Source organism: Elephantulus edwardii, unplaced genomic scaffold, assembly GCF_000299155.1.
Source record: "Elephantulus edwardii isolate Elephantulus edwardi_28Jun2011 unplaced genomic scaffold, EleEdw1.0 scaffold00019, whole genome shotgun sequence".
In the NCBI taxonomy this organism is placed as follows: Eukaryota; Metazoa; Chordata; class Mammalia; order Macroscelidea; family Macroscelididae; genus Elephantulus; species Elephantulus edwardii.
Window position 1 is genome coordinate 25,858,157 of NW_006399769.1, and position 13,929 is coordinate 25,872,085.

The window sequence follows — 13,929 nt, forward strand, 5'->3', positions numbered from 1 at the left end:
ACACACAGAAAAAACAGTAAAATAAAATATTTTTTTTAAAAAAAACCCAAAATTTCCTCAATATTTTCCCTGATAGAGTGAATAAACATCTAGAATCTGTTTAAAATCCCAGACCTGATTGTCAGACATACCTTTGCCACGTTGATAAACTTTGTGATGACCTCTGCTCTCTGCTGGGGTGTTGGTTTACTAAGAACCATCAGCTGGACCCACTTAGAGATCCCATTAAATAAAGCAATAGATCGCTCCAAGGTCGGGTTATTCTCCAGGCAGCCATGGATGACGTAACTTTGGTAATCAGTGAACTAGTCAAGGAAGAATCAGAAATAGTCAATTTTAACAGAGCATGGCAAAATCAGAAATGAGAATGTGGCATGGCAGCTGTGAGACAGTGCTTTCAAACAAAATAAAGGTTCTTTCAATTCACATTATGGTGGCATCCTGCAAGTATGAATATGGGTTGCTGTGATGTTGAACTTTGTGCCATTTGGGTGTCAAATGCCATAACAGTTACCCATGGTTTGGTGGAGCTCCCAGTTTAAGATAGGTTTGGAAGCAGGAGTGGCATCCACTTCCTAAACAACATATCTCTGGAAACTCTATGAACTTTGAGAAATGACAATAGTTATAGAAAAGCTTCAGGTCTTTTGTTCATAGGGTTGCTATTAGTCATACTTGACTCGACAACAATCAACAATGACATATACTTATGTAAATATATTATTTCCTATATCTCATACAATTTCCCCAAAGACACACTCTTGTACATCACAGTGTTGGAAGGAGGGGAATGGGGCCAACCTGATTTTACTTGAGTCACCAATCTCCTGAATAATAATCCATCCAGGGAATTTGTTGAATTGATTCCTGAAACCACCCCAAACCTAAAGGATCTGTGTCCTAAGAAGAAGAATCTGTGTCCTCCATTCTTAACCCACCACCAGAGATTCCAAGGATCAGACAAGTTTGAAGAAATAATATTATACATTAAAGGAGATAAAGTAAGCAAAACTAGTCAGAGCCACATTGTAATTTTTCCACCCAAGGGAAAAATTGAGAAAAGGAAATAGCAACTGAAGTAACACAGCTCTTTAAGAACAGAGACATACCTTTCAGAAAGGTGGCATGGGTGTCTTCTAATTAATATCTAAGAGCCCTCTATTATACAAATAGTGCAAGGGATTCCCTCCCTGCCTGCGGAGAATCATGAAGGTCCTCTCCAAGAAAGATCGCTTAGGCAAATACTCAGCATTTCAGAAACCCACGCTTCTACCCAGAAGCTCTGATTTGCAAGCAGGAATGTAATTCATTTCCTGGCATCTTTGAAAAAACGAAAAGTAGAATGACTGCCACAGAACTTGGTAAGACAAAGAAAAGCAGCTGGCTGATTGCAGACTATGTGAAAAACCCGTCAGAGCAAGTGAATGGTGAGTAGGTGTCTGCGAGGAGATCAGGTCTGTAGGAAGAGAAGAAATATCAAAGAGGGAATCAGCCTCTCAAGGTGGGTAGGAAAGGAAAAATGACCTCAGGTTCTCTGTCTGATAAAGAAAAGAAAAAAATCAATGTTGAGATTCTCCTCAAATCCCACAATTCCTATTTTCAACTTACATCCATAGTTAAGCATTTATCCAAACCCCAGCCTAAATATGACTTCTCTAGAATGAAGGGGGCATAGCAAAACACGCTCACCTGGGAGAAATCAATGAAGTGAAACCAACCTTGAATGGTTTAATCTCCACCAAGTATTTTGCAAACCAGGCTTTAATACTATGAAAGGAGACATTGAAAATAGCGACAGAAATATAGCTGCTGAGCCATAAACTAAAGACAGGATAATATTTGTCTTTGGTTAGAAGGAATTGTTCCTATGAATTAAGGGCACTCTTCCAGTGGAGCACAGGGGCAGGGGCTGCCAACACTTCAGAGTATGAAAATGTGGCTCTTGGGAAAGTTGGCGTGGGGGTTGTTATCCTTGGATGAATAAATGTCGAGTTTCTTACTGAGATCCTTCGAAAAGATTTATGCTCCAGAAAAGTGAGGTGCTCAGCCAACTCAATGGGCTCCAGATGGTCAAACAGCAGACAGGCTTTCCCCTTCTTGGATACTTTTTTCCTCTGTGTGACTCTTCTCATCCAGTCATAGGAAGGACTATAAAAGAAGGGTGAATCTGGTCAGTGCACTGAAAGCCCATTGCACTCAATGGACGTTATTAACCTACTGACTCTGGAACGCTTGGCTTGCTTCCAGGAGACTGTGCAAAGCACATGCCCTGCCCTTCATGTGTGGGGAGATAGCCACTACCCCATTGCCAACAGAACATAAACTTTGAGTTGTTTTTCCAGACTGAGTGGGTTTATACTGATCCATCCAGAATTTCCTACTTGGTGTTTAGAGTGGCCAGCAAGGTCTGAATCTTAAAGGAGGGGGTCGGGGCTAGTTACATTGAGGTGACTGTTTATCAGCATTTAGCTGGTGAGTTGAGGAGTGTGAAACCACCAGAAGCCGTAGCTCTCACACTTCAGTGCCATACAAATTATGTGGAAGCTTATTAAAAAAGACAGGGGATTAAACCTCATCACCAGAGATTCTGATTTATTAGGAGTGAACTTGAACAATCTGTATTTTTAACAAATATTCTTGATGGCCCCTGGATCACTTGTTAATCATTCCTGAAGAACTTATTCTAAGAAAACAGAATAGGCAGGTGAAGGTCTGAGACGTGAGAACCTGCAGTAATTAATGGTGAAATGGATAATTAAACTTGAGGGTCAAAACATAGTTTTTCTCTATGCAAAGTTAACTAGACGATATGAAACTTTAATTTAGTCAGCACCAAATTCTTAAAAACTGAGCTAACCAGCTCCTGGCACAAGTATGATCACCACTGAGGCAGTCTCAAGCTAATCTCAGAAGCTCTGTGATACAGAACTCTGTAGGCTTCAGCAAACTCATGAATCACCTGGGAAATATTGTCAAAATACAAATTCCCGCTTAGAGCAGGGATGGGGCCCAACACACGCTGCTGATCTCCAGACCTCTCTGCGCGGCAAGGGTATATTGTTGTTTGTTGTTGCTAGGTGTTGTATAGTTGACTACAGCTCAGTGATGATATGAACCTTGCCCCACCCTGTGCCATCCTCACAATCCCTGCTGTGTTTGAGTTCATTGTTATAGTCACCACATCAATTCATCTTGTTGAGGGTTCCCCTCTCTTTCTCTTCCACCTTTCCCAGCATGACTTCTTTTGCCAAGGACTGGCCCCTCCTGGCAACATGCCCAAAGTAAATGAGACAAAAATCTTGTCAGCCTTGTCTCTAAGGAACACCCTGGTTGACTAAGTGAGCAACTATCAGGTGCCAAATGCTTTCAAGTGCTATCTCATGAACTTACTGAATGCTCACCATAGCCTTAGGAGATGATTTCTTATCATTCTTATAGATAAGAAACAGAAACTTGGAGAAATGGGCTGTGCTCAAAGGGACAAAGTGTGAAATGGTATGTGGGCTGAGGCCAGGTGAGGTCATCATTATTCTCTTCCAGAAGGAATTAACTCATCATGCTTGAAAGAAGTTTGTGCCACTCTTACATGCTGGATATGTCGATGAGGCTGACGTGTTTTTCATGTCCTAATTTGCTAGCTACTTCTCGGAATTCCTCAGTCATACGAATCAAACCGAGATCCAAATTAAACTCTGCAGGAAACTTCAGAATCCAGTACCTGAAATGCAACAACAACAAAAAGAACCTTTCTGAAAGCTGCTGAAAGATGTTAAGTTGGACTTATGTGGAAACAACTGTGTCGTTATACAAAATCTAACACCAAATCTTAAATTAGCAATCTCCCTCTTTGCCCTGCCCATCACATTGAATTCCTCCTGTCCTCATGGGATAAAGGACTAAGGTTCATCATGTCCACTGGATTTGTTCTGATTCTATCTAGAGTTGCAGATGACAGGAAGCCTTCCTCCTAATTCAAAGCAACAAGGTGGGGGATGCATAAGGTAAGAAAGTAGAAGAAAATTAGTTCCCCCAGCCTGAGAGCTGATTTCACTCCCTAATCAAGTTTACCACGACTTGACCTCAAGAAAGAGAAATTCTAACCCCTGGACAGAGCAAGATCAATTTTAAAAAGGGTTTATTTTCAAACTATGTCTACTACTGCCTGGGGGAAAGCTCGTTCGCAACAATCTCTGAACCAGAAACCACAGAGCAATCAAAATTTTAAGTATATTTACCTCATGAAGTAGCAGATCTTTAGTCGAAATTCACTGCAGCTTTCTCCACTGGCATTTTGATACGTGCACTGGTTAAGGAAAATGTCTTTCTATCTCATTTCCTTTGTACCCAACAAGCATAGTTCTCAATGAGAGGGCAATACTGGAGACATTGCAGTTAGACATTTGTGGACACTCAAATAGGAAGAGGAATGGACTGACTGATAATTTCAAAGCTGAGCCAGCAAAATCTGATTTATTATAGCTCAGGCAAGGTACCTTTTGTCTGGAAGAGAAGAAGCTTATAAAATTAGAAATTAGTTTCATCTTCCTGAGCACTTACCAAACATAAAGGTCAAGTGTAATTAGAAACATACTGCCAATTATAGAGAATTAAAATTAATGGTACACACAAGCATCACGTTAGCCAAAGTCCTTAGACTATAAGGTGGAAAAGATTTGCACTTAGGATTACTGTCTTTTACAAGTACACTATTTCTTTAGTATGGGGAAATTTTATTTTTTAGTGTATTGATATGCAGGCTGTGTTGTAATTTGTTCTCAAGCCTATTGTTTCATACTCTACTAAACAAATAGAGCTCCTAGCGATTGAGATGGTGGCAGGAGTTGCCAGCTGGCAGGACCAGCCAGTATGAGTTGCTGATTAAGCCTGATTAAGATTTGATAACCTCCCCATAGCACCCAGACTTTGCAGCCGAGTCCATGGGGGGAAAGCCTGACCAGCATCTGTGAAGCCCGGGCAAGAAGCTGGAGGAGAGGGCCTTTGACAAGGCATACATGGTCCTTGGGCAGTTTCTTGTGCTAAAGAAAGATCTTTAATCATTTGTCTTTCAAATATCTTTTAAGCTGTGTTCTGTACAAAAGTGATAGGCCCGCAGAAGGTTTTATTATAGAATTGGGTTTCTAACTGTGTCTTTTTGCCTTTATGTCAGAGGAAATCTAAAGTTAATATCAATCAAGGTATCACAGTAAACCTGCCAGAAGATTCTTTCCATCTTGCCAGTCAGGGAAGATGTGAAAATTTAGGTGGTATTTGTGCCTGAGCCATAACATTTCATTTTGGCTGGCATTTACATATGTCCTTCTGCATCTTCTAATCATCACCACTGTGACACCGAGAAGGAATAAATTAGGTCTGGAATTGGCTTGAATTCTCTCATTGTACAGAGAAACGTGTGAGAGTTAGAACTTAATGCATTTGCCTCATTTTTCCTTGTCTTCCAAAGTTTTCAGTCTTTGACTAGAGTGGTAGGGTGCAGTTTTACCACGTCTCTATCTTTGGATTAGTGGGATATACTTGAATTTTCCTTCTCTAAGTGCTCTCTATCTTTTGCAAGTTCTGGCTTTCTGGAGTTTTACTGTCATTTACAACAGAAAGAATGAAGTTAGAAATACTCTGCCTGAAGCTACTGTTTCTTGTCACATATCAGTGGTTATTTATTTTCAAGTGGAGCCAAAAGACCCAGACGAAGAGTCAGCTTTTCAGATGTTTTGTCTAGACATCTTTATATATTCACAAAACAGTTGGAGAACAGACTGAAGACTGTTTATTCATCTTAATCTACTGGCTTTGGATAGACACCCTAACGAAATACAAGACTTTTATTTATGATTGTAGAAACGGCACAGTAGCGCAAAAGATATATGCAGAGAAGTTTTTCGGCCAATTCAGTGGATGATAAATACCATCGGTGCATCAGTAGAACTATTCTTGGCAAATAACTATTATCCAGCTCTCCATTGTCATCTGGTAGGGGGGAAAAAAAAGAAAAGAAGAATGAGGACATGATAATGCTACTCTTCTCATGTTCTAACACCAGTAGAGAAACAATAGCATCAAGGACTTCTTTTTCACTGGGCCAACTATCTTTTGCCTCCTTTTACCTTCTATTGATACTTCCTTGAAAGAAGTCTCATCATTCTTTTGATCTAAGGTTGCCAGATTTAGCAAATAAGCACAGAGGACTAAATGTGATTTCAAATAAACAGGAACTACTTTATATATTGATCTCATGCATTATTTGGAACATACGTAGGCTAAAATTGTATTCACCCTTCATCTGAAATTCAAAATTAACTGACTATCCTTTATTTCATCTCTACTCTGATTCCTTTGCAATCAATCCAACAAACAATTCCCATGTGACTATTAGTATAAAGAATTTATCTTAGGTATTGGTCTGAATCCAGAAACAACATCATAAAAAGATATGTTGGTTGGGTTTAAAACCTAGTGGGAGATAAAGACATCTGTGCAAACATTGAATTCAGTAGTTTGGGCTCCCACAGCAGCATAACCCATGCACCATGAGAGAGTATAAAGGACTGTAGGGGCATGGAGGAGGCAATCCGTGCACCTGACTAGGAGATTAGGAATGTCACTAATGAAGAAAGTGACAGCCGAGGTTAACCTTGAATCTGAGTATCAGTGGAAGGAGTTTGGTAAAAGAATGAAGGTAAAGAAAGAGGCAGGGAATGTTCAAAGGCATTACTAGGTGAACAGTGAGACTGGTGCATGAGCCATGATACTGGTGAGAAAAGAGGAGGTCCATTAAAAAGGGCTTAAATGCTGTGATATAGAGACGGAACTAGGTTCCACAAACAACACACGCAGATGAGTAGAGGGAAGTGGGCATGGTAACATGAAGCTCTGCACAGAAGATGCAAGGAGAGGACCTCGTACCAAACATCTCAATGCACGTGCTCAGTAGTTCATCCAGAGTCGCTGCTTTCCCAAGTCCGCTTGACCCCATGGTTGTTTAGCCGTTGTCAAAAAACTATGTGCATTTTCAGCATCAGATAGACCATCCCCATACTCAGGCAGGCTGATGATGTTAGGTAGTCTCTCTTTTTAGTTGTATTTCAAGAAAACCCTAAAGGAACAAGGGAAGATGAAGTTAGCAACCAGGAGTATAGACTGTATGAAATCATCACTTTCCTATGTGGAGAAATAATGATGTCTATTTTCTATTTTTACCAAAAAAATATCAAAGTGATTATCCTTAACTACTTTGATGATAAAAGACCTGCTAAACTTGGCAATATAATACTTTGAAGCCACAGAGATGGCCCCTGGTAAATACCATTTCATGCTGATGCTGAAATTTTCAGAATTTGTAGATTTAAGTGATAAGACATTAAAGAATATTATATGTTAGGTGGTTTAATATTATTGCTAATATATTTCATTGAAGCCTACTATTTATGAGCAATATCCTCCATGATCATGTAAATGCTTAACAACAGTAAAATTTTTATTTGCTTAACTTCTTTAAGAGTAACATAAATATGTAGAATGAGGCTGACATTGGGGTGGGGGTAAGACTGAGAAAAACTGAATGAAATATGTTTACGGCATTGAAGTCTATGGGGGAGAGAATAGTCTAAAAGTATCATATTTTAGGGCATTATTTTTATCGTAGGAGTATGCAATGAGGGTTGCAGAGTGGATTATATTTGGGGCTAGGGGGTGGGGTTTGGGGAGGTGCGGGGAGGATTATGTACCAATGAGGGAGTTTTTCTTTTGCTTTTCAAGGAGAGGAGCAAATGGGGGGGGGAGGGGTTTGTGCGGGGAGAAGGGTGCAACAATGAATGAATGGAATCCCAAAATCTCTGTAGATGTTCATTGAAATGAAAAATAAACAGCCTAAATTTAAAAAAAAGAGTAACATAAATAATAGTGGTAAAAGGAAAAATATTAACAATATTTTCTTGAACATTATACATTAGGTACAATGCCATGTGATAAGTAGCTGTTGTTGTTAGGTGTCATAGAGTTGACCATGACCCATAGCGACTCTGAATAGTAGATCTACACATTGCACTATCCTGCACCATCCTCGTCATTTCAAATGCACTTGAACTTATTGTTATAGTCGCTGTGTCAATCCATCTTGTTGAGGGTCTTCCTTTCTTTCACTGACCCTCTGCCTTTCCAAGCATGATGATCTTTTCCAAGGATTGATTGATCCCTCCTAAAAACATGTCCCAAGTAGGTGAGATGAAATTATACCCACCATGCCTCTATGAAGCACCCAAATATATTGTACTTTCTCCACCGATTTGTTCTTTTCACAGTCCATGGGAGACTCAGTATTCTTCTCTAGAGTCACAACTCAAAGGCATCAACTCTTCTTCTGTCATCCTTATTCATTGCCCAACTTTCAGATGCATAGCAAGCAATTAAAAAGATTACATTCATTGGCTCAAGTGCACCTCAGTCCTTTTTTCTAAATTTTAAATAAAATTTTTATTTTATACTTAAGTAGTTCATATACATTGTATATCACACTGGATCTTCCTCAGTTCTTTTACCCAACCCTCACTCAGATTTCACTCTGGAGCAAAGTAGTCTTTGGTCTTTTACTAAAGATTTTCCAGGGTTTGAGCCATCATGAGTTAAATGGCACCTTAGTCTTTATATAGACATTATTGCTCCTTAGCACTTTGAAGAAATACTTAAAGATAGATTTTCTCAATGAAACATGTCTTCTAATTTCTTGACTTCTGGTACCAAGGATGTTGATTGTGGATCCAAGTAAAATGAAATAATTGACAATTTCAATTCTTCCTCCATCTACAATGATGCTGCCTGTTAGCCGAGTGGGGAAGATTTGTGTTTTCTTTATGGTGTCATGTTATTCATGTTGAAGGCTGAAGTCTTTGATTTTCTGTAGCAAGCACTTCAGGTCACCTTCACTGGTGGAGGGACAGCACAGGAGAAGAAGACCCCAGGTGAGATGGATTAATGCAGTAACTGGGGCAATGGGGGTTGGTGTGTTGGAATCAGTGAGATTGGCTCAAGACAGCACAGGCTTCAGAGCTGCTGTGCATAGGGTCACTATCAGTCACAGGCAACTTGACAGAACATAACAACAAATGAAAAATATGTTTTCTTTTTTATGACAATGCTATGAGGCATAATTATTATTCCTAATTTACAGATGAAGTAATGGAATCACAGAGTTTCAACAATTTGTCCAAAATACATAATTACTAAGGACCAGAATTAGGGCTCTTTTACAAAACAAAGATTCAGGTTTTCCCTGTAAAAAGAGCAAAGAGAGTGTGAGGATACCATACCTACTTCTACTAACTCCACAAGGGAAAGTGACCCCATAAACAATATCCACAAGACAAAACCAATTTCCATGAGATCAGACAAGTCCTCCCACATCTATTTCTACTGATTAGTGCCAATAAATCCTACTGTTCTACTGGGTCCAAAATCCACTGCAATAACTACATAGACTTTACAGAATATTCATGACTATGGGGTTTATTAGGAAACTTTTCAAGTTATGCCTCAGGTTGGCAGCAGGATACAATTTCTCAAGTCAGGACAGCTTCTGAAGCATGATCACAGACCCTTCAGCATTCAGCCTTCAGCCTTGCAGCTTTAGGCCAGTGTTACAAAGCTCTCTTAGTCCTGCCAATTAGGGCATCTCCTCCCCACACTCCTAGTCTTCTAGCAAGGTTGGGCAAAGACCTCTGTCTCTGGGTCTCTGGGCTCTTGGGTCAGTATTCCCAAGGTCCATTCTATTTCACATTAGGCCTCTGGTCCTCTGCTGCAACTGCTGCACCTGTAGGCCTGGTCAGAGTACCACAGGAACATTTGGTCCCAAAGTACAAGCACTCCGCTTCTTCGTTGGTGGTGAGCTTTGCAAATTTTTGTCACTGAATCCACTAAATTTAATGGTGAGATTAGCCAATCTCTTTGTGGATAGACTAACACACCCTATTTGCATGATGCCATTCATCCATGTGGCAAAGACAAACTCCATGGCTAGGAAAGCCATTTTGAACACTAAGCCTTTGACATCATATTCTCCAACTATGAATATCATCAGATGTTTTAATTATGCCCCTAATATAGAGGGAAGAGTATCTCACTATCACACACTATCTCAGAAAGAGATTATAAATTTGATCATCTGTCATGGATTATCACCACATAAACGTGGAAAAAAGTACATTGTTGATGAAGAATACTGAACATACCATGAACGGACAGGGAAAGGAACAAATAAATCTTAGAAGAAATACAACCAGAATATACCTTAGAAGGGAAGATACCAAAGCTTCAAGTTCTATGCTTTGGACATGTTTTCCAACACCCACAGTGTTATTAGGGCTCCTGGACACACCACCAGGAAAGATCAACTGGCAAAAAAGGATATCAAACCTGGTAAAACAGTGGGTTAATGAAAATGAATGAACTCTCAATGAGATGAGGGACTCAATGACCAAAACACTGGACTCACATATACTACTAATCATGAAGTTTGCATATCATGCACAAGAGCAAACAGAGTTTTATTTCATTATACATAGATTTATCCTGAGTTGGAACTGACTTAAGAGCAACCATCCAGCATCTATTACAGAGGTAGGGGGAACAAATGCCCCTTTTAACAGCACCATCATCAGGAAAATGTGACGGGAAATAACTGCATATAATTGCTTTAAATTGAAAAAATCATGGTTAGGGGAAAAACCATCATTTTATTTCACAAAGAGGGATTCTAGTGCCAAGCTCATACAGAGTTTGGAAGAAATAAGTAGATCGCCATGATGTAAGAAACAGTTCTTATTAACTGTGGATGAGTTAGTAGACAAATATGGCCACTGGGGATTCATCTCATGAACTGTTTGAAACTTATACCTATTTCATTCTTAAAATTTATTTCTTTGGCTAGCAATCACTAAGCTTTTGACATACGCCATGCACTAGAGAAGGCCTTGAGGCTGTCACTATCACATTCAGGAAAGTCACTGATATAGTCTATAGAATGACAAGTTGCTAAGCCAAAGCCATGTGTCTCCAGAGTTCAAATCTACTATCAGCTTTTCAGGAGAGATAGACAGTCTCCTTCTACTAAGAATACAACCTCAGATACGTGATTGGAGGGTTGCTATAAGTCAGAAGTGAGTTTTACTTCCAGTGAGTCTTACTTCCAACTGATTTCTATGAACTTCAGAAAGCAAGTGCATGAATTAAGAGAAAAAGAACTAACACTCATTTGCATGGTTATATGATATTAGTGGAGTCACAGAGAAATGCCATTCAAAAAAGCCTCTGAGCTAATGGTGGTAGGTGTGTCAGAGACAGTGAGATTGTTTTAGGATAGGATAGAGTTCTGAGCTATTGTACATAGGGTTGCTATGAGTCACAGGTGACTTGACAGCATAAACACAATATTTACCAGGAATATAACTTCAAAGGAAAATATTTCCTATCTGTATTATTTCTGTGTAGTAGCTAGCTATATTCTTGTGCAGAAGTTACCATATTTGGCACATATAGAAAGGACTAGTCATAGGGTCTCTATAAGTCATCTACAACTTGACGGCACTTAACAACAACATTAAAAAATACTGAAAGTTAGGCTATTTGTGTGTCAAATGCCACAAAGGTTACCCATGGTGGACAGGTTTTAGTAGAGCTTCCAAATTAAGACAGAGTAGGAAGCAGGGTGGGCCATTCACTTCTTAAATAACAGGTTTCTGAAAACTCTATGAACAGTAGAGGAATGTGGATAGTTATAGTAATAGCAGTACAGCCCAGATTGGAAGTCAACCTAAATGAGGAATAATAATGGCAAACATTGTTTAAGAATTGGAACATGGAATGTATGTTGCTTGAATGTGGTAAAATGAAAAATTATGAAATAAAATAGAACTCATGAATACTGACATTCTAGGCATCAATGAGATGAGATGGATGAGCTTTGGCCGCTTTCAATCAGATAATCATATGGTATACTATCCAACAAATGAAAAGCAGAAGAAAAATGGTGTTGCATTCATAGTCAAAAGTCAATTTCAAGTTCTATCCTGAAATGCAATGTTGTGAGTGATAGCATATTATCCAAACGCATACAAGGAAGGCACATTATTACAACTATTATTCAAATATATACTCCTAAATTTAGAGCCAATGAGGAAGAAATTGAGAATTTTTAACAAATCTAGCAATCTGATATTGACCAAATATGCAATTAAGATGTGTTAATGATAAAATTAGAAATGAGGTCCAAACAGAGACTCATACACCAATGTTCATAGCAGTATTATTCACCTTCGCAAGAACATGGAAACAGCTAAATGTCTGACCACAATCGAATGGATTGAGAAGGTATGGTGCATGCACACAATGGAATACTACACAGGACACAAGAGTAAAGATTTTGTAAAGCAATACCTAACTTGGGAGAGGTTGGATAACCTTATGCTAAGTGAATTAACTCAGTCCCATAAGGACAAATACTGTATAAGACCATTATTGTAGAAAAAGATAACTAGTAAAATGTGTATGAGGATCTAAGTGGAGAAGGGTGGGAACATAGGGATAAGAATGGATGGGAGTGTAATTATAGGGTTGAGACTGGCTGGCTCAGGACAGGGCAAGGTGCAGAGTTGTCGTACATAGGGTCGCTATGAGTTACAAGTGACTCAACAGCTCATTTTTATTATACACACACACACATATACACACATATGTATGTATATATATGTACACACACACACGCGCGCGCGCGCGCGCACACACACACACACACACACACACACACACATTGTGTTGTTGTTAAGTGCCGTGGAGTCATAGGCGACTCATGGCGACCCTATGAACGAAAGACTTGAACACTTGTATTAGCTTCCATCATTTCTTCACGTTCATAGAATTTCCAGAGGCAAGCCATTTCGAAAGTGGATGCCACTCCTGCTTCCAAGCTTGTTTTAATCAGGGAGCTCCGCCAAACACTGTCCACCATGGATAACCATTACGGCATTTGACACATCAGTGTCACAGTGTTCAGCTTCACAGCAACCATGAGTTACCTCTCCTTACAGCAAATGGACAGACCAGTGCTATACCACTTAGAAGGTTGTTTGACCAAAACAAATAAAAGCAGGCCAGAGGGTCACATATTAAAATCACCCATGTTTGGCTCGGTGGCATTACTTTCTATCCACTAGGCCAACAGACCTCTCTAATTGTTGTTGCTGTTTTTGTTAAGTGCTGTCGAGTTGTAGAGGACTCATCGCACCCCTATGAACGAAAGATCTGAATACTTTTATAACTCTCATCATTTCTCCATGCTCATAGAGTTTCCAGAGGCAAGCTATTTCAGAAGTGGATGCCACTCCGGCTTCCAAGTGGCATAGCACTGATCTGTCCATTTGCTGTACAGCAGAAACTCGTGGTTGCTGTGGTGCTGAACACTGTGACACTAATGTGGCAAATGTGATAATGGTTACTCATTGTGGACATTGTTTGGTGGAAATTCCCGATTAAAACAAGCTTGGAAGCAGGAATGGCATCCACTTACGAAATAGCTTGCCTGTAGAAACCCTCTGAACTTGGAAAAATGATGGACGTTATACAAGTGTTCAGGTCTTTGATTCAGAGGGTTGCTTTGAGTCATCTACAACTTGACGGCATTTAACAACATATATGTGTGTGTGTATACATACATATGTGTGCATGTGTGTGTGTACACACACACACACACACACACATACATATATATATATGGATTTGGAAGCAGGAATGGCATACACTTCCGAAATAGCTTGCCTCTGGAAACCCTATGAACCTGGAGAAAGGAAGAAAATTATGCAAGTGTCCAGGTCTTTTGTTCATAGGGTTGCTATGAGTTGCCTACTACTCGATGGCACTTAAAAACAACAA

The 13,929-nt window shown here is 39.6% G+C and overlaps 1 protein-coding gene across 1 annotated transcript in view; it reads right to left on the reverse strand.

Annotated features, from left to right (window-relative positions):
• Positions 1–7,107, reverse strand: part of RASGRP3 (RAS guanyl releasing protein 3 (calcium and DAG-regulated)) — a 67,217-nt gene extending 60,110 nt beyond the window's left edge. Inside the window, exons 1-6 of the mRNA XM_006882398.1 lie at positions 6,919–7,107; positions 5,880–5,982; positions 4,236–4,298; positions 3,587–3,718; positions 2,001–2,148; positions 132–305 (exon numbers count right to left, since the gene is read on the reverse strand). Of these exons, the coding sequence (XP_006882460.1) occupies positions 132–305; positions 2,001–2,148; positions 3,587–3,718; positions 4,236–4,298; positions 5,880–5,982; positions 6,919–6,988 (690 nt within the window). The 5' untranslated portion in view covers positions 6,989–7,107. The remainder of the gene's footprint in view (positions 1–131; positions 306–2,000; positions 2,149–3,586; positions 3,719–4,235; positions 4,299–5,879; positions 5,983–6,918) is intronic.
• Between the last annotated feature and the right edge of the window lie 6,822 nt (positions 7,108–13,929).